Here is a 23,694-nt window from a genome sequence, read left to right as displayed (position 1 = left end):
ACAAGGACATGAGGACACAAGGACATGGGGACACAAGGACACAAGGACATGGGGACACAAGGACACAAGGACATGGGGACAAAAGGACATGAGGACACAAAGACATGAGGACACAAGGACATGGGGACACAAGGACATGAGGACACAAGGACATGGGGACACAAGGACACAAGGACATGGGGACACAAGGACATGGGGACACAAGGGCGCAAGGACATGAGGACACAAGGACATGAGGACACAAGGACATGGGGACACAAGGACACAAGGGCTTGGTAGTTGTATGCCTGCAATCCACCAGCAGACTAGTTTCACTATAAACCAGTAACAGAGTGGGAACCAGTGAAGCGGACTTACTGGTCCACGCCGCCATGGAGGCAGAGCTGCTCAGGTTGTTGCTGTTGGTTGTCACGGTGACGGCGTACAGGCTGGCTGCGGTGAGGGCGCTGAAAGTGCACTGCCGGGCCCCCCATGAGAGGCTCCTCTGGTCCAGGACGGCGGCGGGGTCCGCCTGTCTGAGGACCACCGTGAAGCCGTCCCAGTCCCCGACCGGCGGACTCCAGAAGACGCTCAGCGTGGTTTCATCCGCGTGACGGACGAGCAGCTGCTGCACGGGCCGAGGGGCTGAGGACATTGTGATGAAGAAGATGATGAAGAAGATGGGTCAGTCAGCTGTATGTCAAATTAATAATTAATAATAAAAGGTGTGGAGGTGAACTCACCCAGTTGCCCGTGGCAGAGAGCCGTGTTTCCCAGAATGCCACTGTGAACCGTGACCTCTGCCCCGTAGAGTCGACCCGGCACCAGACCGGAGAAGAGGTGCCGTCTGCTCGGCTTACTGACGCTCTGGTTCACCAGGACCACCAGGTCGTCCCTCAGCAGGACACTGTACTTCTCCCAGTCTCCTCTGGGGGGCGTCCAGCTGAGCCCCAGGGTGCTGCCGTCACCGAGGCTGCTGCCGTCACCGAGGCTGCTGCCGTCACCGAGGGTGCTGGCGTCACCCAGGGTGCTGCCTTCACCGAGGGGCGTCATGGAGAGAGACAGCACCGGCTGAGGGACTGGGACACAACGGCGAACTATCGTCAAAACAAAGACTATAGACTGAAACACAACGGGGAACTACCATTAACTTTTGAAAACCCACCTATTTTTAAGCCTCTGCTCGAAAATGTCATACCCAAACTAAAAAGGGTGTATCACTGCAACCACTAGGGCTATTTCAATAATGTTGGTGTTATAATAAAGCAGTTTGGGGATTTCTTTCATAAAACAAGCTATGATTTACAGTTTTATATAACAATCGCTCTAAGACTATAGACTGAGAGACGACGGGGAACTACCGTTAAAACAAAGACTATAGACTGAGACACGACTAACTAAGAATGAAGGTGTCTTCTTGGTGTGTTGTACCTGTCCTCCCGCTGGTCCTGGTCTCTGAGCTCTGTCCTCCGGCGGTGGTCCTGACACACAGCTGGTAGCTGCGACCGGGGGTCAGACCATCAAAGACCACCCGGGTGATGTTGGGATGTAAACGGCGCTCCTGGGTGGGCGACCCCAGAGCTGACAGGGTCGCCAGGTAGACCTCCACGCCGCCGACAGGTGACACCCAGGAGGCCTGCAGGCTGTCGGAGCAGCCGTCGTTGTCCAACCTCAGATCTGAGACCAGTGCTGGGACTGTGGGGTGGGGGGGCAAGAATGCTGAACGGAGATCTGTTCTAGTTCTTCAACACTAGATGCCCCCAACGGTACATCCCATAATAGCTACCTGTGACCGCCTGTTTGGAGGCACGGCTTGTCAGGCCGACAGCCTCTGTTTCCACGGTGACGGCGTACAGGGTGCCAGGTCGCAGCCCGTCCAGCTCGACGGAGGTCTCGGTGTTCGGCAGAGAGACGTTCTTCAACAGAACCCGGTCTGGATCCATCAGCAGGACCCTGAAGCACTCGGTTCGGCCCGGACCGCCCCGCCAGGACACACGGAGCCTGTCTGAGGACAAAGACGCCACCTGGAGGTCGCGGACAGACGACGGAGCTGGAGGACAGACAGGTGGTTCATGTCTAGAGGACAGACAGGTGGTTTATGTCTAGAGGTCAGACAGGAGTCTTAGTGTCCAGGTGTGTCTCACCTGTCGATGCCCTCCTGTGGACAGGTGGGGCGGTCTTGTTCCCGGCTGAAGCCACCACGCTGACGATGTACAAAGTCCCGGGGACCAAAGAGCTGAAACCAGACCGGGGGATTGCAGAGTCCATGATTCTGGTCCTGAGGGTTGTACCAGAGCTGGAGTCTTCCAGAGTCACGTCATACCAGTCCACGTGACCTGCAGAATGAGACCAGGACACCTGAAGACCCGGAGAACCACTGTGGACCGCAGACTGGCTTTGAGCCTGAACCTGGTCCAGCTGGACCTCCAGCCGAGCCGGACCTACTGGGTCTAAGACAAGACAGAAGGGGACATTTTATGTATAAACAATATATATGTATGTATATATATATATGTATGTATATATATATATGTATGTATATATATATATATATATATATATATATATATATATATATATATATATATATATATATACATATATATATATACAGTGTGTGTGTGTGTGTGTGTGTGTCAAGGTTGATAAGATTGTCTGAAAGACGTTTTCCTGGAGTTGGACAGGAAATATAAAAAGAGAGGAGGGGGCCGGAAGAGGAGAAAGATCCCCGACACTGAACTGTGACCTGCTGTTCATGATGTTTCCTCCCTGAGGACACTCTGTGTCCTGCTGCTTAAGAATGTCCAACCCTAAAAACTAACAATGTCCAGCTATAGAAGCTATCAATGTCCAACTGTAGAAACTACCAATGTCCAACTGTAGAAACTACCAATGTCCAACTGTAGAAACTACCAATGTCCAACTGTAGAAACTAACAATGTCCAACCCTAGAAACTAACAATGTCCAACCTGAGAAACTAAGAGTGGTGGGCTGTCAGGGCCTGCTAAGCCTTCTCTGCTGGCCTAAACAGAATCACAAAGTTATAGCTATTTTATAATTTAATTAAAAAATTCTCTAACAATGACCAGGTCTAGAAACTAACAATGTCCAACCCTAGAAACGAACAATGTCCAACTCTAGAAACGAACAATGTCCAACTGTAGAAACTAACAATGTCCAACTGTAGAAACTATCAATGTCCAACGCTAGAAACTAGCAATGTCCAACGCTAGAAACTATCAATGTCCAACTGTAGAAACTATCAATGTCCAACCCTAGAAACTAGCAATGTCCAACTGTAGAAACTAACAATGTCCAACCCTAGAAACTAGCAATGTCCAACTGTAGAAACTAACAATGTCCAACCCTAGAAACTAGCAATGTCCAACTGTAGAAACTAACAATGTCCAACGCTAGAAACTAACAATGTCCGACGCTAGAAACTAACTATGTCCACTTCTCGAAACTAACAATTTCCAACTGTAGAAACTAACAATGTCCAACCCTAGAAACTAACAATGTCCAACCCTAGAAACGAACAATGTCCAACTCTAGAAACTAACAATGTCCAACTCTAGAAACTAACAATGTCCAACTGTAGAAACTAACAATGTCCAACTGTAGAAACTAACAATGTCCAACTCTAGAAACTATCAATGTTCAACGCGAGAAACTATCAATGTCCAACGCTAGAAACTAACAATGTCCAACCCTAGAAACTAGCAATGTCCAACTGTAGAAACTAACAATGTCCAACGCTAGAAACTAACAATGTCCGACGCTAGAAACTAACTATGTCCACTTCTCGAAACTAACAATTTCCAACTGTAGAAACTAACAATGTCCAACCCTAGAAACTAACAATGTCCAACCCTAGAAACGAACAATGTCCAACTCTAGAAACTAACAATGTCCAACTGTAGAAACTAACAATGTCCAACTGTAGAAACTAACAATGTCCAACTCTAGAAACTATCAATGTTCAACGCGAGAAACTATCAATGTCCAACGCTAGAAACTAACAATGTTCAACGCGAGAAACTAACAATGTCCAACTCTAGAAACTAACAATGTTCAACGCGAGAAACTATCAATGCCCAACGCTAGAAACTATCAATGTCCAATGCTAGAAACTAACAATGTCCAACTGTAGAAACTAACAATGTCCAACGCTAGAAACTAATAATGTCCAACGCTAGAAACTAACAATGTCCAACGCTAGAAACTAACAATGTCCAACCCTAGAAACTAACAATGTTCAACGCGAGAAACTATCAATGCCCAACGCGAGAAACTATCAATGTCCAACGCTAGAAACTATCAATGTCCAACTGTAGAAACTATCAATGTCCAACTGTAGAAACTAACAATGTCCAACTCTAGAAACTAACAATGTCCAACTGTAGAAACTAACAATGTCAACCTCTAGAAACTATCAATGTCCAACGCTAGAAACTATCAATGTCCAACGCTAGAAACTAACAATGTCCAACGCTAGAAACTAAGATGACATGTGACAGGTAGCATCTGATAGGTGACAGGTGGCATGTCACATGTGACAGGTAACATGTGAGAGGTGGCATGTGACAGGTGACCGGTAGCATGTGAGAGGTGGCATATGACAGGTGACATATGGCAGGTGGCATATGACAGGTGACAGGTGACCGGTAGCATGTGACAGGTGGCATGTGACAGGTGACCAGTAGCATGTGACAGGTGACATGTGACAGGTAGCATGTGATAGCTGAGATATTTCAACTCACCTGTGCGCACAGACAAGTGTCTTCTCTCTCCATCCTCCTTGGACATCACCGTTAAACGGTACAAGGTTCCGGGATCCAGACCCGGGATCCGACAGGTGAAGCTGTTCCTGGACTCTCCATCCGGATCACAACCAGAAATACCGGCCCGTGAGTCCCCATCAGCGGTCAGGCTGAAGGTGCAGGAGACGCTGGCGGTAGTGAACCTCACCACGATGGAACTGGAGCTCGAGCTGACGTCAGTGACATTTACGGAGCAGCTGGAAGCCTGAAACAGGAAGTAACATCACCACAAGTGAGCCTGAATTTAATCAATTGACTTAATTTTGTATTATTGTTATTATAATATAATACATCTACAGACACACCTACAGACAACTCTACAGACACATCTACATAAACACCTACATACACACCTACAGACAACTCTACAGACACCTCTACAGACACATCTACAGACACATCTACATAAACACCTACAGACACACCTACAGACACACCTACAGACACATCTACAGACACATCTACAGACACACCTACAGACACATCTACATAAACACCTACAGACACACCTACAGACACACCTACATAAACACCTACAGACACACCTACAGACACATCTACAGACACACCTACAGACACATCTACATAAACACCTACAGACACATCTACAGACACACCTACAGACACACCTACAGACACATCTACATAAACACCTACAGACACACCTACAGACACATCTACAGACACACCTACAGATACATCTACAGACATATCTACAGAAACACCTAAAGACACATCTACAGACATATCTACAGAAACACCTACAGACACATCTACAGACATATCTACAGAAACACCTACAGACATATCTACAGACACACCTGTCTACAGGTATATATCTTTACATTATATATCTATATATTATATATATACTATATAATATTATATTATATATATTATTATAATTATATATATTAGGTATATATATATTAGTTGTAAATATATATATCTCCCAGTATATATATATATATATATATATATATATATATATATATATATATATATATATATATATATATATATATATATATATATATATATGTATGAGGCTGCTGAATCAAACAAACACAGAACTTTCACCCAGGAGACCATTGTTTTTACTTGACGAGTTGATTGTCGCTATGAAATTAAACATGACATAATTGAATAATAGCAAGTAAGTAAACACTTACATGTGTCGTGGGCTGAGGTGGAGTTGCTCTTGTTGTTGAAGCAACAGAGGTTATACTGGTTGTGGTGGTGGGTGGTGTGGTTTTGATGGTTGTTGTCATGGCTGCAGTTTCTGTGGTTGAAGGTGCGGTAGTGGATGTAGGTGTTGTTTCAGGTGTGGTTTCAGGTGTTGTTTCAGGTGTGGTTACAGGTGTGGTTACAGGTGTTACAGGTGTTTCAGGTGTGGTTACAGGTGTGGTTACAGGTGTGGTTACAGGTGTTGTTTCAGGTGTGGTTACAGGTGTGGTTTCAGGTGTTGTTACAGGTGTTGTTACAGGTGTGGTTTCAGGTGTGGTCACAGGTGTTGTTTCAGGTGTGGTTACAGGTGTGGTTACAGGTGTGGTTTCAGGTGTTGTTACAGGTGTGGTTTCAGGTGTGGTCACAGGTGTGGTCACAGGTGTGGTTTCAGGTGTGGTTACAGGTGTGGTTACAGGTGTTGTTTCAGGTGTGGTTACAGGTGTTGTTACAGGTGTGGTTACAGGTGTTTTTTCAGGTGTGGTTACAGGTGTGGTTACAGGTGTGGTTACAGGTGTGGTTTCAGGTGTTGTTTCAGGTGTGGTTACAGGTGTTGCTTCAGGTGTGGTTACAGGTGTGGTTTCAGATGTTGTTACAGGTGTTGTTACAGGTGTTGTTTCAGGTGTTGTTTCAGGTGTTGTTACAGGTGTTGTTTCAGGTGTGGTTACAGGTGTTGTTACAGGTGTTGTTTCAGGTGTGGTTACAGGTGTTGTTTCAGGTGTGGTTTCAGGTGTTGTTTCAGGTGTGGTTACAGGTGTGGTTTCAGGTGTTGCTTCAGGTGTTGTTGAGATGGGCGTCCTTCCTGGAGATGTTGGTCGAGCACCTTCTGGATAAACAGTGGTGATTATTGTGGCTGAGGTTTCGGAAATGGTCGGTGGATGTTTACGCGTTGATGGAGGATGCATCTCCATGACGGATGGAGACGTCATGTCCACTGTTGAGAGCACATGAGCAGTCGTGGTGCTGGAGGCAGGTAAACCAACAGTAGCTTTAGAGGTGACCTCAAACGGGACCTCAGAACTGACCTCAAAGGAGACCGGGAACTCAGAGGAGACCGGGAACTCAGAGGAGACCGGGACCGCAGAGGAGACCGGGAACTCAGAGGAGACCGGGACCTCAGAGGAACCCGGGAACTCAGAGGAAACCGGGAACTCAGAGGAGACCTCAGAGGAGACCGGGACCTCAGAGCTGAAGACCGGGACCTCAGAGGAGACCGGCACCTCAGAGCTGAAGACCGAGACTTCAGAGGTGACCTCAGATGTGACCTCAGAGCTGACCTCAGAGGTGACCTCAGACGTGACCTCATAGGTGACCTCAGACATGACTTCAGACGTGACTTCAGACGTGACTTCAGACGTGACCTCATAGGTGACCTCAGACGTGACCTGAGAGGTGACCTGAGACGTGACCTCAGACGTGACCTCAGACGTGACCTCATAGGTGACCTCAGACGTGACTTCAGACGTGACTTCAGACGTGACCTCATAGGTGACCTCAGACGTGACCTGAGACGTGACCTCAGACCTGTCGCTCACCTCAGAGGTGGCCGTGACCTTGGAGGTGCCCAGAAGTTCAGTTGTCTCTGAGGAAACTGTGGAGGAAACCAGAGTCCCAGCTGCCGTTTCAGACTCGGGATCATTGCTAGTTGAGGACGAGGAGGTCCCTGGTTGAAGAACATTTGTAGTGGATCGACTTGAGGTGAATGCGCCCGGACTTCGGGAAACAATATGGCTGCCGGTTGGAGCTGACAGCTCTGGGACTGAAGTTGAAACATCAGGACTGAAGTCTGCCATCACCGAGCTCCTGGTTGGAGGTTCGATGATGTCGCTCACATACGTTGAGGCTCCATCACTGGTTGAACTGTGACCTTCTGGGGACGCGGCATCTCTGGTGCTCCGGCGGGAGTTCACTGAGTCGGATGCTCGTCGGTTCATGGCGGTTGCGGCAGGACGTGTGACGGTGAAGACGGTGCTGGAGAGTCCCTGTGGTGAAGAGAAGACTGAAGTGGTGTCTGAAAGATGAGGAGAACAAGACTTCACTTAATCATTCTGTAGGTGTTAAAGTAAAGAGCAGTTGTGTGAGTACGTCCTAAATAAGGCGTTTAGCAGGTTTAACCTGTTCTGAGTCCTTCTCAAGAGATGAGCTCTGAACCAATAAAGTTCACTTCCCATCTCGGTCTCACTTGCTGTGGTTTTAAATTGTCCAGAAACAACTGATCCAACCAACACGTATTCTGTAATGATGCATGTTTACAACCCGACTATGTACCAATATATTGATGCACACCAAACTACATCCAACCATTTCATACAAACATGCAGCATGTTGCTTCACTCAGAAACATAGAGAACAGGAGGAGGAGCTCACGACCGTCAGAAAAACCTTGACTTCTTTAACATTAATCCAAAAAGGGGCGTTTCATTTTAATGTCCATATCTGAGAGCTCCACAGTGACTTTATGACTATGTATCTGCACAGAGAGATGAACAGGAGTCAGGAAGTACAGCGCTGACGTTCTTCCTGTTAGACTGAGGGAACTAACAATGACAGGAAGTGTGAACTCGCTGACTTCCTGTTGAGAGACGCTGATGTTTAGCAGGTAGCCTGTCAGGTAAACTTCAGGATCTCACTTTATTCTTTCACAAAGACAAATGAAAGAAATGAGAGATTGAGTCCAGTTACAGCAGCTGACAGGTGATGTCATGACGCCAAATGAAGTCAAGCTAAACTTATACGACTTTATCACTATCATGAGATATTATAAACATCCACAACAACTCATTAGTGGTGAAAGAAGTACTCAGATATTGTACCCCAGTGTAGAAATACTCTGTCTCAAGTAAAAGTACTGTTGTATGTTCTCACTCTTACTCTCATGACGTTCTACATGTTGTATGTTCTCACTCTTACTCTCATGATGCTCTACATGTTGTATATTCTCACTCTTACTCTCATGATGCTCTACATGTTGTTTGTTCTCACTCTTACTCTCATGATGCTCTACATGTTGTATGTTCTCACTCTTATGATGCTCTACATGTTGTATATTCTTACTCTTACACTCATGACGTTCTACATGTATGTTCTTACTCTCATGACGCTCTATATGTTGTATGTTCTCACTCTTACTCTCATGATGCTCTACATGTTGTATGTTCTCACTCTTACTCTCATGATGCTCTACATGTTGTATGTTCTCACTCTTACTCTCATGATGCTCTACATGTTGTATGTTCTCACTCTTACTCTCATGATGCTCTACATGTTGTATGTTCTCACTCTTACTCTCATGACGTTCTACATGTTGTATGTTCTCACTCTTACTCTCATGATGCTCTACATGTTGTATGTTCTCACTTTACAGGGTGACTGTGGCTCAGTGGTGAGCAGGGTCGTCCTTCAATCAGAGGATCGGCGGTTCAATCCCCAGTTCCACTAGCCCATGTGGATGTGTCCTTGAGCAAGACACTTAACCCTAAAATGCTCCTGTAGCTGCGCCTAGGTGTATGAATGGTTGACAATCTGATGTAGCTCCTCTCATCAGTGTATGAATGGGTGAATGATGTCATGTAGTTGAAGCGCGTTGAGTGGTCGGAAGACTAGAAAAGGGCTATACGGGTCCATTTACTCTCATGACGCTCTACATGTTGTATGTTCTCACTCTTACGACGTTCTGCATGTTGTATGTTCTCACTCTTACGACGCTCTATATGTTGTATTTTCTCACTCTTACTCTCATGACGCTCTACATGTATTATGTTCTCACTATTACTCCCATGACGCTCTACATGTTGTATGTTCTCACTCTTACTCTCATGACGGTGACGTGTACATATTTTACCCGCTGTGTATATATATTATTATTATTATTATAAACAATGCAGTTCAATTCAATTCAGTTTATTTTGTACAGCCCCAAATCGCAAATTACAAATTAGCCTCAGAGGGCTTTACAATCTGTACACATAGACGTCCCTGTCCCAGAACCTCACATCGGATCAAGAAAAACTCCCAAAAAAACAGTTACAGACTTAATACTGAATCAAAATTATTAATCAGAAGAAGTTTATAAAATGGAGCTCTTATTATATAAATATAGTTGTGTTGTTTTCTGATGAAAAAACAGAGCACAGTTGTATCGCACTGTACTCTGTTTGTCCTATACTGTAAAAAAACAGAGTAGTTTACTTCTCGCCCCTAAACACGACATGTGTTGTTTCCTGTACTCCTCCACCTCAGTACATGTAGTACTGCTTGGTACTCGTAAGTACTTTGTCTTTACTCTGTACGCTGAAGCTGTTTGAAATCAGTTTGTTGCCGATCACACGGATCACCACATCTCTGACCCAGACCAGACCCAGACCGAGACCAGACCCAGACCCAGACCCAGACCGAGACCCAGACCGAGACCCAGACCCAGACCAGACCCAGACCAGACCCAGACCCAGAACAGACCCAGACCCTGACCACTCATGGTCAGTGCAGTACTTACACACACAGCTGGGTCCCAGTAGTATGAAGAGAAGCAGCGGCAGGGCGTCCATGTTCCTTCATGCGTCCTCCAGCTCCAGATGAGCAGAGGAAGTGAGTGTTCGAGGGAAGGAAAAGTCAGCGAGCAGCGCTTCCTTCTATTCAATTGTTGTGGAGGTTTCACGGTGAAGGAGTCGTCGGAAATACCAGAGTACATCCTCCATGTTGAGTTGTTGTAACGGACCTGGAGGAGAAGGAAACACCCGCAGGAGGAGGAGCAGCAGAGATTCACATGTTCAGTTATAAAAAATCCTTACAATAATAAATCTCAAGGTCACGTCTTCTATTATTTAGCTTGAAGTCCTTCAATAAGACCCTTTGCTTCTGTTCATGAACGATCACAGCTCCTCATGCATGAAGCTTTACGGTTCCACGTACAGAACTATTTACTGGGTCGCCTCACAGCCAGAACGGCCGGGGTTCTATCCCTTTCTGTGTGCTATTAGTTTGCACGTTCTCCAGGTGGCAGCATGGGTTACCTCAACATTCTCCAGTGGTAGCGTGGATTACCTCCACGTTCTCCGAGTGGCAGCGTGGGTGAACACCATGCTATCCCAGTGGCAGCGTGGGTTCCCTCCACGTTCTCCAGTGTCAGCGTGGGTTACCTCCATGTTCTCCAGTGGCAGCGTGGGTTACCTCCATGTTCTCCAGTGGCAGCGTGGGTTCCCTCCACGTTCTCCAGTGTCAGCGTGGGTTACCTCCATGTTCTCCAGTGGCAGCGTGGGTTACCTCCATGTTCTCCAGTGGCAGCGTGGGTTCCCTCCACGTTCTCCAGTGGCAGCGTGGGTTACCTCCATGTTCTCCAGTGGCAGCGTGGGTTACCTCCATGTTCTCCAGTGTCAGCGTGGGTTCCCTCCATGTTCTCCAGTGGCAGCGTGGGTTACCTCCATGTTCTCCAGTGGCAGCGTGGGTTCCCTCCATGTTCTCCAGTGGCAGCGTGGGTTACCTCCATGTTCTCCAGTGGCAGCCTTTAGCTCTTTCACTCGTTAACTCTTTCACTCGTTAACTCTTTCACTCGTTAATGCTTTCACTCGTTAACCCTTTCACTTGTTTATTTGAGGATTTAGAAAGCATCACAGCACAGAGACAGCACTAGTAACAATTACTAATGACCTTCTAGTTGCATCAGATAGGGGACTTGTCTCTGTTCTTGTCTTGTTAGACCTTAGTGCTGATAAAGGACTTGTCTCTGTTCTTGTCTTGTTAGACCTTAGTGCTGATAAAAGACTTGTCTCTGGTCTTGTTAGACCTTAGTGCCGATAAAGGACTTGTCTCTGTTCTTGTCTTGTTAGACCTTAGTGCTGATAAAGGACTTGTCTCTGTTCTGGTCTTGTTAGACCTTAGTGCCGATAAAGGACTTGTCTCTGTTCTTGTCTTGTTAGACCTTAGTGCTGATAAAGGACTTGTCTCTGTTCTTGTCTTGTTAGACCTTAGTGCTGATAAAAGACTTGTCTCTGGTCTTGTTAGACCTTAGTGCCGATAAAGGACTTGTCTCTGTTCTTGTCTTGTTAGACCTTAGTGCCGATAAAGGACTTGTCTCTGTTCTTGTCTTGTTAGACCTTAGTGCTGATAAAGGACTTGTCTCTGTTCTTGTCTTGTTAGACCTTAGTGCTGATAAAGGACTTGTCTCTGTTCTTGTCTTGTTAGACCTTAGTGCTGATAAAGGACTTGTCTCTGTACTGGTCTTGTTAGACCTTAGTGCTGATAAAGGACTTGTCTCTGTACTGGTCTTGTTAGACCTTAGTGCTGATAAAGGACTTGTCTCTGGTCTTGTTAGACCTTAGTGCCGATAAAGGACTTGTCTCTGGTCTTGTTAGACCTTAGTGCCGATAAAGGACTTGTCTCTGTTCTTGTCTTGTTAGACCTTAGTGCTGATAAAGGACTTGTCTCTGTTCTGGTCTTGTTAGACCTTAGTGCCGATAAAGGACTTGTCTCTGTTCTGGTCTTGTTAGACCTTAGTGCCGATAAAGGACTTGTCTCTGTTCTTGTCTTGTTAGACCTTAGTGCTGATAAAGGACTTGTCTCTGTTCTGTTCTTGTTAGACCTTAGTGCAGATAAAGGACTTGTCTCTGTTCTTGTCTTGTTAGACCTTAGTGCTGATAAAGGACTTGTCTCTGTTCTGTTCTTGTTAGACCTTAGTGCTGATAAAGGACTTGTCTCTGTTCTGGGCTTGTTAGACCTTAGTGCTGATAAAGGACTTGTCTCTGTTCTGGTCTTGTTAGACCTTAGTGCTGATGAAGGACTTGTCTCTGTTCTGGTCTTGTTAGACCTTAGTGCTGATAAAGGACTTGTCTCTGTTCTGGTCTTGTTAGACCTTAGTGCTGATAAAAGACTTGTCTCTGGTCTTGTTAGACCTTAGTGCTGATAAAGGACTTGTCTCTGGTCTTGTTAGACCTTAGTGCTGATAAAGGACTTGTCTCTGTTCTGGTCTTGTTAGACCTTAGTGCTGATAAAGGACTTGTCTCTGTTCTGGTCTTGTTAGACCTTAGTGCTGATAAAGGACTTGTCTCTGTTCTGGTCTTGTTAGACCTTAGTGCTGATAAAGGACTTGTCTCTGGTCTTGTTAGACCTTAGTGCAGATAAAAGACTTGTCTCTGTACTTTGTTGTATTTTGCTTTTTGACTGTTTTAATGTTTTCTTAACTGTTTTTAAATCTGCATTATGTTTTGATGCTTTTAATGGTTTTATGTGAAGCACTTTGAATCGTCTTGTTGTTGAAATGTGCTATACAAATTAACCCTCCTTGCCTTGTCTTGTTAGACCTTAGTGCTGATAAAGGACTTGTCTCTGTACTAGTCTTGTTAGACCTTAGTGCTGATAAAAGACTTGTCTCTGTTCTGGTCTTGTTTGACCTTAGTGCTGATAAAGGACTTGTCTCTGTTCTTGTCTTTTTAGACCTTAGTGCTGATAAAGGACTTGTCTCTGTTCTGGTCTTGTTAGACCTTAGTGCTGATAAAGGACTTGTCTCTGGTCTTGTTAGACCTTAGTGCTGATAAAGGACTTGTCTCTGTTCTGGTCTTGTTAGACCTTAGTGCTGATGAAGGACTTGTCTCTGTTCTGGTCTTGTTAGACCTTAGTGCTGATAAAAGACTTGTCTCTGGTCTTGTTAGACCTTAGTGCTGATAAAGGACTTGTCTCTGGTCTTGTTAGACCTTAGTGCTGATAAAGGACTTGTCTCTGGTCTTGTTAGACCTTAGTGCTGATAAAGGACTTGTCTCTGTACTGGTCTTGTTAGACCTTAGTGCTGATAAAGGACTTGTCTCTGGTCTTGTTAGACCTTAGTGCTGATAAAGGACTTGTCTTTGTTCTGGTCTTGTTAGACCTTAGTGCTGATAAAGGACTTGTCTCTGTTCTGGTCTTGTTAGACCTTAGTGCTGATAAAGGACTTGTCTCTGGTCTTGTTAGACCTTAGTGCTGATAAAGGACTTGTCTCTGTTCTGGTCTTGTTAGACCTTAGTGCTGATAAAGGACTTGTCTCTGTTCTGGTCTTGTTAGACCTTAGTGCTGATAAAGGACTTGTCTCTGGTCTTGTTAGACCTTAGTGCAGATAAAGGACTTGTCTCTGTACTTTGTTGTATTTTGCTTTTTGACTGTTTTAATGTTTTCTTAACTGTTTTTAAATCTGCATTATGTTTTGATGCTTTTAATGGTTTTATGTGAAGCACTTTGAATCGTCTTGTTGTTGAAATGTGCTATACAAATTAACCCTCCTTGCCTTGTCTTGTTAGACCTTAGTGCTGATAAAGGACTTGTCTCTGGTCTTGTTAGACCTTAGTGCTGATAAAGGACTTGTCTCTGTACTAGTCTTGTTAGACCTTAGTGCTGATAAAAGACTTGTCTCTGTTCTTGTCTTGTTAGACCTTAGTGCTGATAAAGGACTTGTCTCTGGTCTTGTTAGACCTTAGTGCTGATAAAGGACTTGTCTCTGTACTAGTCTTGTTAGACCTTAGTGCTGATAAAAGACTTGTCTCTGTTCTGGTCTTGTTAGACCTTAGTGCTGATAAAGGACTTGTCTCTGTTCTGGTCTTGTTAGACCTTAGTGCTGATGAAGGACTTGTCTCTGTTCTGGTCTTGTTAGACCTTAGTGCTGATGAAGGACTTGTCTCTGTTCTGGTCTTGTTAGACCTTAGTGCTGATAAAGGACTTGTCTCTGTTCTGGTCTTGTTAGACCTTAGTGCTGATAAAGGACTTGTCTCTGTACTTTGTTGTATTTTGCTTTTTGACTGTTTTAATGTTTTCTTAACTGTTTTTAAATCTGCATTATGTTTTGATGCTTTTAATGGTTTTATGTGAAGCACTTTGAATCGTCTTGTTGTTGAAATGTGCTATACAAATTAACCCTCCTTGCCTTGTCTTGTTAGACCTTAGTGTTGATAAAGGACTTGTCTCTGTACTGGTCAAGTTATTTTACTCCCAGAACACCTCAGAAATCAAGTATCTGATGACATGGTTTCTCTGGATGGCATCACTCTGGCATCTACCACCACCGTAAGGAATCTCTGAGTTATCTTTGACCAGGACCTGTCCTTTGGCTCCCACGAGAAACAGATATCAAGGACCGCCTTTTTTCACCTACGAACATCTCAAAGATCCGGCACATCCTGTCTCAACGCGATGCAGAAACATTGATCCACGCATTTGTTACCTCAAGACTGGATTACTGTAACTCCTTATTATCAGGCTGCTCCGGTAAATCCCTTGGATCTCTCCAGTTGATCCAGAATGCTGCAGCTCTTGTACTAACGAGGACGCGGAAGAGAGATCACATTACTCCTGTACTAGCTGCTCTCCACTGGCTTCCTGTAAGATCCAGAATTATATTTAAAATCCTTCTCCTTGCCTACAAAGCCTTAACTGGTGATGCACCATAATATCTTAAGGACCTTATAGTACCATATTACCCCACTAGAGAGCTCATAGTACCATATTACCCCACTAGAGAGCTTATAGTACCATATTACCCCACTAGAGCTCATAGCACCATATTACCCCACTAGAGAGTTTATAGTACCATATTACCCCACTAGAGAGCTCATAGTACCATATTACCCCACTAGGGAGCTTATAGTACCATATTACCCCACTAGAGAGCTTATAGTACCATATTACCCCACTAGAGAGCTCATAGTACCATATTACCCCACTAGAGAGCTCATAGTACCATATTACCTCACTAGGGAGCTTATAGTACCATATTACCCCACTAGAGAGCTTATAGTACCATATTACCCCACTAGAGAGCTCATAGTACCATATTACCCCACTAGGGAGCTTATAGTACCATATTACCCCACTAGAGAGCGTGAAGTACCATATTACCCCACTAGAGAGCTCATAGTACCATATTACCCCACTAGGGAGTTTATAGTACCATATTACCCCACTAGAGAGCTTATAGTACCATATTACCCCACTAGAGAGCTCATAGTACCATATTACCCCACTAGAGAGCTCATAGTACCATATTACCTCACTAGGGAGCTTATAGTACCATATTACCCCACTAGAGAGCGTGAAGTACCATATTACCCCACTAGAGAGCTCATAGTACCATATTACCCCACTAGAGAGCGTGTAGTACCATATTACCCCACTAGAGAGCGTGAAGTACCATATTACCCCACTAGAGAGCTCATAGTACCATATTACGCCACTAGAGAGCTCATAGTACCATATTACCCCACTAGAGAGTTCATAGTACCATATTACCCCACTAGAGAGTTCATAGTACCATATTACGCCACTAGAGAGTTCATAGTACCATATTACCCCAGTAAAGAGCTCATAGTACCATATTACTCCACTAGAGAGCTAAGCTCACTGAATGCAGGGTTACTTGTGGTTCCCAGAGTTTTAAAAAGTAGGATGGGGGCCAGAGCCTTCAGTTATCGGGCTCCTGTTCTGTGGAACCAGCTTCCACTTTGTAGTGCGGCTATAGCTCATGGGGATGAGTGGTCGTCCTGCAACCACAGGGTGGCCGGCTCGATCCCAAGTCTCCCCATAGTCACATGTCGAAGTGTCCCTGAGCAAGACACCCAACCCTAAAATGCTCCGTGGGTGCTTCACTAAGGGCTGCCCACTGTTTATTAAAATACTAAGAATGGGTCAAATGCAGAGAATACATTGTATGTACTATGACAAATAAAGTTTATTCTTTCAGTGCAGGGGGGGCAGACACGGTCACCTCATTTAAGAGTAGACTTAAGACTTTCCTCTTTGATAGCACTTATAGTTAGGGCTGGCCATATGTAACTTATACATTTAGTCCAGTCTACTCCTTAACTGAAACCTTTAGTCCAGTCTACTCCTTTTGGGGTCGTACTCTTGACATGCGTCATTAAGAGGCTCAGAAGGAGGTATCCGGTCATTTTTCAAAATAAAAAAATCTTTCCGATTGTCATTTTTTCTTTTCTTTTACCATTCATTCTTTCTGTGCAGACGGGTACCAAGGGACCCACAGACCAGTACCAGGCCGCGGCCCGGTGGTTGGAGACCGCTTCTCTAGAGGGTCCAAGGTCCACCCACCAGTCCCCCTAAACTCACATCACCTGGTTACCTGGGTTCAGGGACCGTCGTGACTTACTCTCCACATTAATTATGAGGTTAAAATATCAGTAGTCTGTATTAATATTAATAACGGCTATGTTTCACAGTGGATGTAAACTATGAACAATGTTGAAGTTTATTATATAGTACATGTGATGCTACACAAAAGGGTAGTATTGTAAATTGTACTGCACTAGATGCATTACTGAATAGATTCAGATATTTACAAAATATGTAATTACTGGAATAACTCAGTAATATCCAGAATGCAGTATCACTACTTTAACTGAAATAGAGATCCAAGTAATTCTACAACTTTGTATGTTAACAATAGTTATTGAAATAGTTCATGAATTGTGTGCCTGTCTGTCTCCACTGTGACGTTAAGAAGAGTTATAATTAAAGTTATGGAGCCCCAGACTGGCCAGAGAAGGTCCTGTTGTTACTGGAAACCAGAAGTAGAGGACCGAGTACACATCCCTGAGGAACACCACAGCTAACACCACAGCTAACCTGCTGAATAAAGCTGAAGACAGAACCTTCATACGAAGACAATGAAAACTCAGGAGACATTTTGTTTTCGTTAGAAAATAATTTAATAACATTTTAATCCAACATGTAAAAAACAACAGTGGAAGGACTTCGCTCCTCTCCTCTCGAATACTCTTTAATCATTATATGTAGAACTTTGACAAAAAGAAAAACAAGGGCGCACGGTAGCGAGTCCTGCAGAGTCCTGCAGCGTCCTGCAGCGGTTCAGTCTCAGGCTCAGAGTCTCAGACCAGAGCCAAAAGAAAACATTCAGTTTGTGTGCGTTTCTTTTAGTTTGATCACTTTTACAAAATAATCTCGTTTCCTCAGACAAAGACAACGTGCCGATGTTGCAGCATCACTACCGGAGGGAAACATCCTTTAACACAGGGGGTGGGGTCACGTCAGCCCCTCCCCCACTCAGGAGGGAAACATCCTTTAACACAAAGGGCGGGGTCACGTCAGCCCCTCCCCCACTCAGGTAAAATCAAAAGGGAGGAAATTAAGTCCAAATGAAAGGTGACAGAACAAAACAGGGAGGACATGAATCAACAGTGTGTCACTCAGCAGGTCCATACTTACGTACATGAGGAGTACACTGGGGGTCCCACAGGTGTCCCACAGGGGGGTCCCACAGGTGTCCCACAGGGGGGTCCCACGGGGTGAGGGGGACAGGTCTGTCTTACCTCGTCTGATCTGTCTGCTCTCTGAATCTGAGTTTATTCTACTGAGTGAGTACAGGTGAGTTCACTGATCTTCGGTCTGAGGAGACGCCGCCACGTTGAGCCGCTCGCTGAGGCTCACGCCAACCTGCTGGCACCGGCCCACCAGGCGCCGCAGCCGGTCCACGCCGCCGCCTTCTGCTGCCTCGAACAGCAGGCGCTGCAGGGGGGAGACAGAGGGGAGGGAGGGGGGAGACAGAGGGAGTAAAGAGAGGGAGAGAGAGGGGGGGGGAGAGAGAATGGGGGTAAAGAGAGGGAGGGGGAGAAGGAGGGGGAGAGTAAAGAGAGGGGGAGAGAGAGAGTGGGTAAAGAGAGAGCAGGGAGAGCAGCAGGTGAACATGCGTTTAGACATGTGAGGTGTAAACATTCACTTCCTGTGTCTCAGATGGACGTCCCATAATGCATCTGTACGGGGGTGCACATTTCACATTCCTATCTCCTTTCCTTGCCTCCTACCCTCAAGTCTTGCTCTTGGCGAGGTGAGGAGAGGAGAGAGGAGTCACACCGTTTCCTTTAGTAAGACGTGTTGTTGAGAAGTCATTTCTGTATTTGTGACGCTTCATAGACACAGGTCACTGGTTACCATGGTGAAGAGGCAGAACTTAATACATTTCTGTTGCTGCCTCTCACTCTGGCAGTTGGCTCTTCACTCTAGCGCTGAACATTCTGTGCCATACACACCCATTGTAAACTCTGAAATGGTCCGAAGAGTTTCCTAAACTTGTACAATGATTATTAGTATGATTAGTATGGCGAGTCACTCTGGGCTAAAAGATGAACGCCCAAACCCCATTCAAATGAATGGGACAATCTCTTGCCGGTTTTCGAAGAAACAGCCCGTCGAATCTCTTAGAAAATTCACAGCACACGATCAGGCCGCACGTTTTGATGGAGTTTGACGCCACGGGAGGAGATACTCACCAAAGGTTTTGTGGTTTTGATTAGTAAGCCCGCAGGAGAACATAGAACATGCAGTGTGGCCACAACGAATCCTAATAATAGTTAATATTTAACAAAAAGCTGAAAGTAAAAGAAACATCCAGCTTATAGTTAGGGCTGTTTCAGGTTTATAGTTAGGACTGTTTCAGGTCTATAGTTAGGACTGTTTCAGGTCTATAGTTAGGACTGTTTCAGGTCTATAGTTAGGACTGTTTCAGGTCTATAGTTAGGACTGGCTTAGGTCTATAGTTAGGACTGTTTCAGGCTTAAAGTTAGGGCTGGCTCAGGTTTATAGTTAGGGCTGTTTCAGGCTTAAAGTTAGGACTGGCTCAGGTTTAAAGTTAGGGCTGTTTCAGGTCTATAGTTAGGACTAGGGATGGGTATCGTTTGGGTTTTTTCCGATACCGGTGCTAAACCGATACTTTTAAAACGATACCGGTGCTAAACGGTGCCTGAATTTTCTTCAAATTGAACAATATATTAACTGTTTAAAGTATACTATACATATAAATAAATAAGTACATACAAAACACACTTCAAACTACAGCTTCAAACCTTTTAACTTCAAACTATAAAAATATATATTTAAAAAAGAACAGACACAAGCATCATGGCCTGATGGGACCGTGTGCAACAGAACTCAGACTCTGTTGGATCCTAAAACTGCTGCTTTATGGACTACACGTCACCATTAATATCAACTGGAGAGATTTGTTCCATCAAGCCGAGGACGGACGTTCAAAAGCTCGTGCTCGTGTCTGCAGCGATCTCTGTGTGCGCGCACTGTGTGTGAGCGCTGGAAGCCCCGCCCCCTCGAGCCCCGCCCCCTCGAGCCCCGCCCCCTCGAGCCCCGCCCCCTCGAGCCCCGCTCTGCATGCAGGCAGACAGAGAGCAGAGCAGCAGTGTGCTCTGATCCGCTATTTTAATAATCGTTTTTAGCGTGCGGGCACCGCGCTTCCTTTTTAGTATCTATATACCGTGCAACTTTACAGAGTAGTGTAAAAAAAAAAAGTATTTAAATCGGCTCAGGCACCGGAAGGAAGCACCGAAATCTGCGTTGCTTTTCGGTCCAGTAGGTACCGGACGTGTTGGAACCGGTGCCAGTATGGCACCGGTTCTCGGTACCCAACCCTAGTTAGGGCTGGTTCAGGCTTATAGTTAGGGCTGGTTCAGGTTTATAGTTAGGGCTGGTTCAGGTTTATAGTTAGGGCTGGTTCAGGTTTATAGTTAGGGCTGGCTCAGGCTTATAGTTAGGGCTGGCTCAGGTTTGACTGGTCCAGCCCCTAGATATGCTGCTATAGGTCTAGACTGCTGGGGGACATCTTAAGATACACTGAGCTCCTCTTCTCCTCTTCTCTTCCTCCTCCTCTCCTTTCTCTCCTTCTGGATAAATGATTGTCTCTTCAATGCACATTACTAACTCTACTTTCTTTTTCCATGGATTCATGGCTGCCTGGAACCGGTCCTGCCTGCTGCCATGGCCCTGCTGATGGATTGTGGTTATCTGGATTATGCGTATACTACTCATTATATGAATACTTTGTCATATTCATGTAATGTGCTGTAGCTCTGTTACGTTGTTCATTCTGGTCACATGACATCTATTCTTCTGTCCATCCTGATAGAGGGATCCTCCTCTGTTGCTCTCCTGAAGGTTCTTCCTGTTTTCCCTGTGAAAGGGTTTTTACTATCTTTATTGGGGAAGTTGTTCCTGATCTGATGTGAGGTCCCGGGACAGGATGTTATGTTGCAGTCTGTAAAGCTCTGAGGGGAGTTTGTATTTGTGATGTTGGGCTATATAAAATAAACTGAATTGAATCTTCTCTTTGCTGGGAAACACTAAAGTCAGTGTTGACTGGTGCCTCTTCTTCGTTGGTGTTTATTTGAGGTGCAGGGTCCAGTGAGACCGGGTACCGCTCAGGACCGCCCCTCTGGCCCTCTAGGGGGTGGAGACTAGAGGACTGCCCCTCTGGTCCCCTAGGGGGTGGAGACTAGAGGACTGCCCCTCTGGTCCCCTAGGGGGCAGAGCCTAGCTCCTCTGGTCCCCTAGGGGGCAGAGCCTAGCTCCTCTGGTCCCCTAGGGGGCGGAGCCTAGCTCCTCTGGTCCCCTAGGGGGTGGAGCCTAGCTCCTCTGGTCCCCTAGGCTCCACCCTGTGACACAGGAAGTGGGCGAGTGCAGCAGGTGCATGTGAGCATTGAACAGGAGGTGCAGTACTTACATGTCTCCACAGGGCGGCACACAGAGGAAGGTGGTGCAGCGCTTGCTGGTACAGGAGGCGGACCTGAGCAGAAAGAAAGCACACAGAGGAGGGAGGGGGCGGAGACACAGCAGGAGGCGGAGCATCCAGTCAGTTCACACACAACATGAGCCAGCCTGAGGGCAGAAACCAGACCAGCAGGACCAGCAGGACCAGCAGGATCAGCTCTCATGTTCAGGATCCTCCACCACTCACCTCAGAAGGCTGCTGGAGCTCCCTCTGCACCGCGATCAGTCTGAGACACACACAGAGCACGGTCAACTGTGTGAGTGAGTGAGTCTCTGTGTGTGTCTCTGTGTGTGTGTGTGTGTGTGTGTGTGTGTGTGTGTGTGTGTGTGTGTGTGTGTGTGCGTCTATGCGTGAGTGTGTGTGTGTGCGTGTGTGTGTGAGTCTCTGTGTGTGTCTCTGTGCGTGTGTGTGTCTCTGTGTGTGTGTGTCTATGCGTGTGTGTGTCTATGCGTGTGTGTGTCTATGCGTGTGTGTGTGTGTCTGCATGTGTGTCTCTGCGTGTGTGTCTTCGTGTGTATGTGTGTCTCAGTGTGTGTCTGCATGTGTGTGTCTGCATGTGTGTGTGTGTCTGCGTGTGTGTGTGTCTGCGTGTGTGCGTGTGTCTCAGTGTGTGTCTGCATCTGTGTGTGTCTTCGTGTGTGCGTGTGTCTCAGTGTGTGTCTGCATGTGTGTGTCTGCATGTGTGTGTGTCTTCGTGTGTGCGTGTGTCTCAGTGTGTGTCTGCATGTGTGTGTCTGCATGTGTGTGTGTCTTCGTGTGTGCGTGTGTCTCAGTGTGTGTCTGCATGTGTGTGTCTACGTGTGTGTCTCTGCGTGTGTGTGTGTCTCTGCGTGTGTGTGTGTCTCTGCGTGTGTGTGTGTCTCTGCATGTGTGTCTTCGTGTGTGTGTGTGTGTGTGACTCACATCTCCCAGTAGGACAGACACTTGGGGGCGTGGCTGCTCAGCATCCTAACCTGGAACTTCAGGTGTTCGATGTTGTCGTCCTGCAGCTCCTGGTGCAGCAACCTGGGCAGCAACACAGCAACTCAGGAAGCAACCAACAACAACACAGCTGGATTCATCTCCATGGCAACAGCATGTGTACCTCAGACCCAGTTCAGTGTTGTTCGGCATGGCGTATCTCAGCCTCTCCAGGACAAGTGCATGCTGGGACGGCGGCAGACAGCTCAGATAGAGACTCACCACCTGAAGAGCCAATCAACATAAAGCATTCCTGTCCTTAACAGATTCAGACAGACAGACAGACAGACAGACAGACAGACAGACAGACAGACAGACAGACAGACCTCACCTTGTTGTGGAAGCTGTAGCAGCTCCAGAACTCTGCTGGGTTGAAGGGAACCTCCAGTCGAGACGGGACGGTGCTCAGACAGCGCTGGACCAGATCTGAGAACAGTTTGGACTGACGGCTGGACGGATGACTGCTGCTGAACACCAGGTAACTACACACACACACACACACACACACACACAGTGAACACCAGGTAACTGTACACACACACACACACACACACACACACACACACACACACACACACACACACACACACACACACACACACACTGAACACTCACTCCATCCACAGCTGCTGCAGCTCCTCCAGCTGCATGGCTGACCCCAGAGCTCTCTCGAAGGCGTCCACCGTCTCGTCCACAGAGCCGTGCAGCCACTGCCAGCGACTGGAAGCACAACAAGCACGCGAGTCAATACAACAAGCACAACAAGTCAATACAACAAGCACGCGAGTCAATACAACAAGCACAACAAGCACGCGAGTCAATACAACAAGCACAACAAGTCAATATAACAAGCACGCGAGTCAATACAACAAGCACACGAGTCAACACACGAGTCAACACAACAAGCACGCGAGTCAACACAACAAGCACACAAGTCAACACAACAAACGCACAAATCAATACAACAAGCACACGAATCAATACAACAAGCACAACAAGTCAATACAACAAGCACAACAAGTCAATACAACAAGCACAACAAGTCAATACAACAAGCACACGAGTCAATACAACAAGCACACGAGTCAATACAACAAGCACACGAGTCAATACAACAAGCACAACAAGTCAATACAACAAGCACAACAAGTCAATACAACAAGCACAACAAG

General features: G+C 46.0%; 2 protein-coding genes across 2 annotated transcripts in view; both read right to left on the bottom strand.

The window, feature by feature from the left end:
• The window catches only part of ptprbl (protein tyrosine phosphatase receptor type B, like), a 36,014-nt gene extending 33,752 nt beyond the window's left edge, over positions 1-2,262 (bottom strand). Inside the window, exons 1-5 of the mRNA XM_079223464.1 lie at positions 2,124-2,262; positions 1,766-2,029; positions 1,411-1,674; positions 723-1,058; positions 358-624 (exon numbers count right to left, since the gene is read on the bottom strand). Coding sequence (XP_079079590.1) covers positions 358-624; positions 723-1,058; positions 1,411-1,674; positions 1,766-2,029; positions 2,124-2,247 — 1,255 coding nt within the window. The 5' untranslated portion in view covers positions 2,248-2,262. The remainder of the gene's footprint in view (positions 1-357; positions 625-722; positions 1,059-1,410; positions 1,675-1,765; positions 2,030-2,123) is intronic.
• A 15,421-nt stretch (positions 2,263-17,683) lies between these two features.
• zfc3h1 (zinc finger C3H1-type containing) overlaps positions 17,684-23,694 on the bottom strand; it is a gene marked incomplete at its 5' end in the record, with an annotated part of 38,032 nt that continues 32,021 nt past the window's right edge. The window contains 7 exons of the mRNA XM_079223463.1: positions 17,684-18,516; positions 21,515-21,577; positions 21,749-21,788; positions 22,466-22,567; positions 22,647-22,747; positions 22,854-23,004; positions 23,138-23,242. Coding sequence (XP_079079589.1) covers positions 18,382-18,516; positions 21,515-21,577; positions 21,749-21,788; positions 22,466-22,567; positions 22,647-22,747; positions 22,854-23,004; positions 23,138-23,242 — 697 coding nt within the window. The 3' untranslated portion in view covers positions 17,684-18,381. The remainder of the gene's footprint in view (positions 18,517-21,514; positions 21,578-21,748; positions 21,789-22,465; positions 22,568-22,646; positions 22,748-22,853; positions 23,005-23,137; positions 23,243-23,694) is intronic.

The sequence above is a fragment of the Taurulus bubalis genome, assembly GCF_910589615.1.
Source record: "Taurulus bubalis genome assembly, chromosome: 9".
Taxonomy (NCBI): domain Eukaryota; kingdom Metazoa; phylum Chordata; class Actinopteri; order Perciformes; family Cottidae; genus Taurulus; species Taurulus bubalis.
The sequence above is the reverse complement of the archived record's forward strand: the minus strand, read 5'-3'. Positions and strand labels throughout refer to the sequence as shown.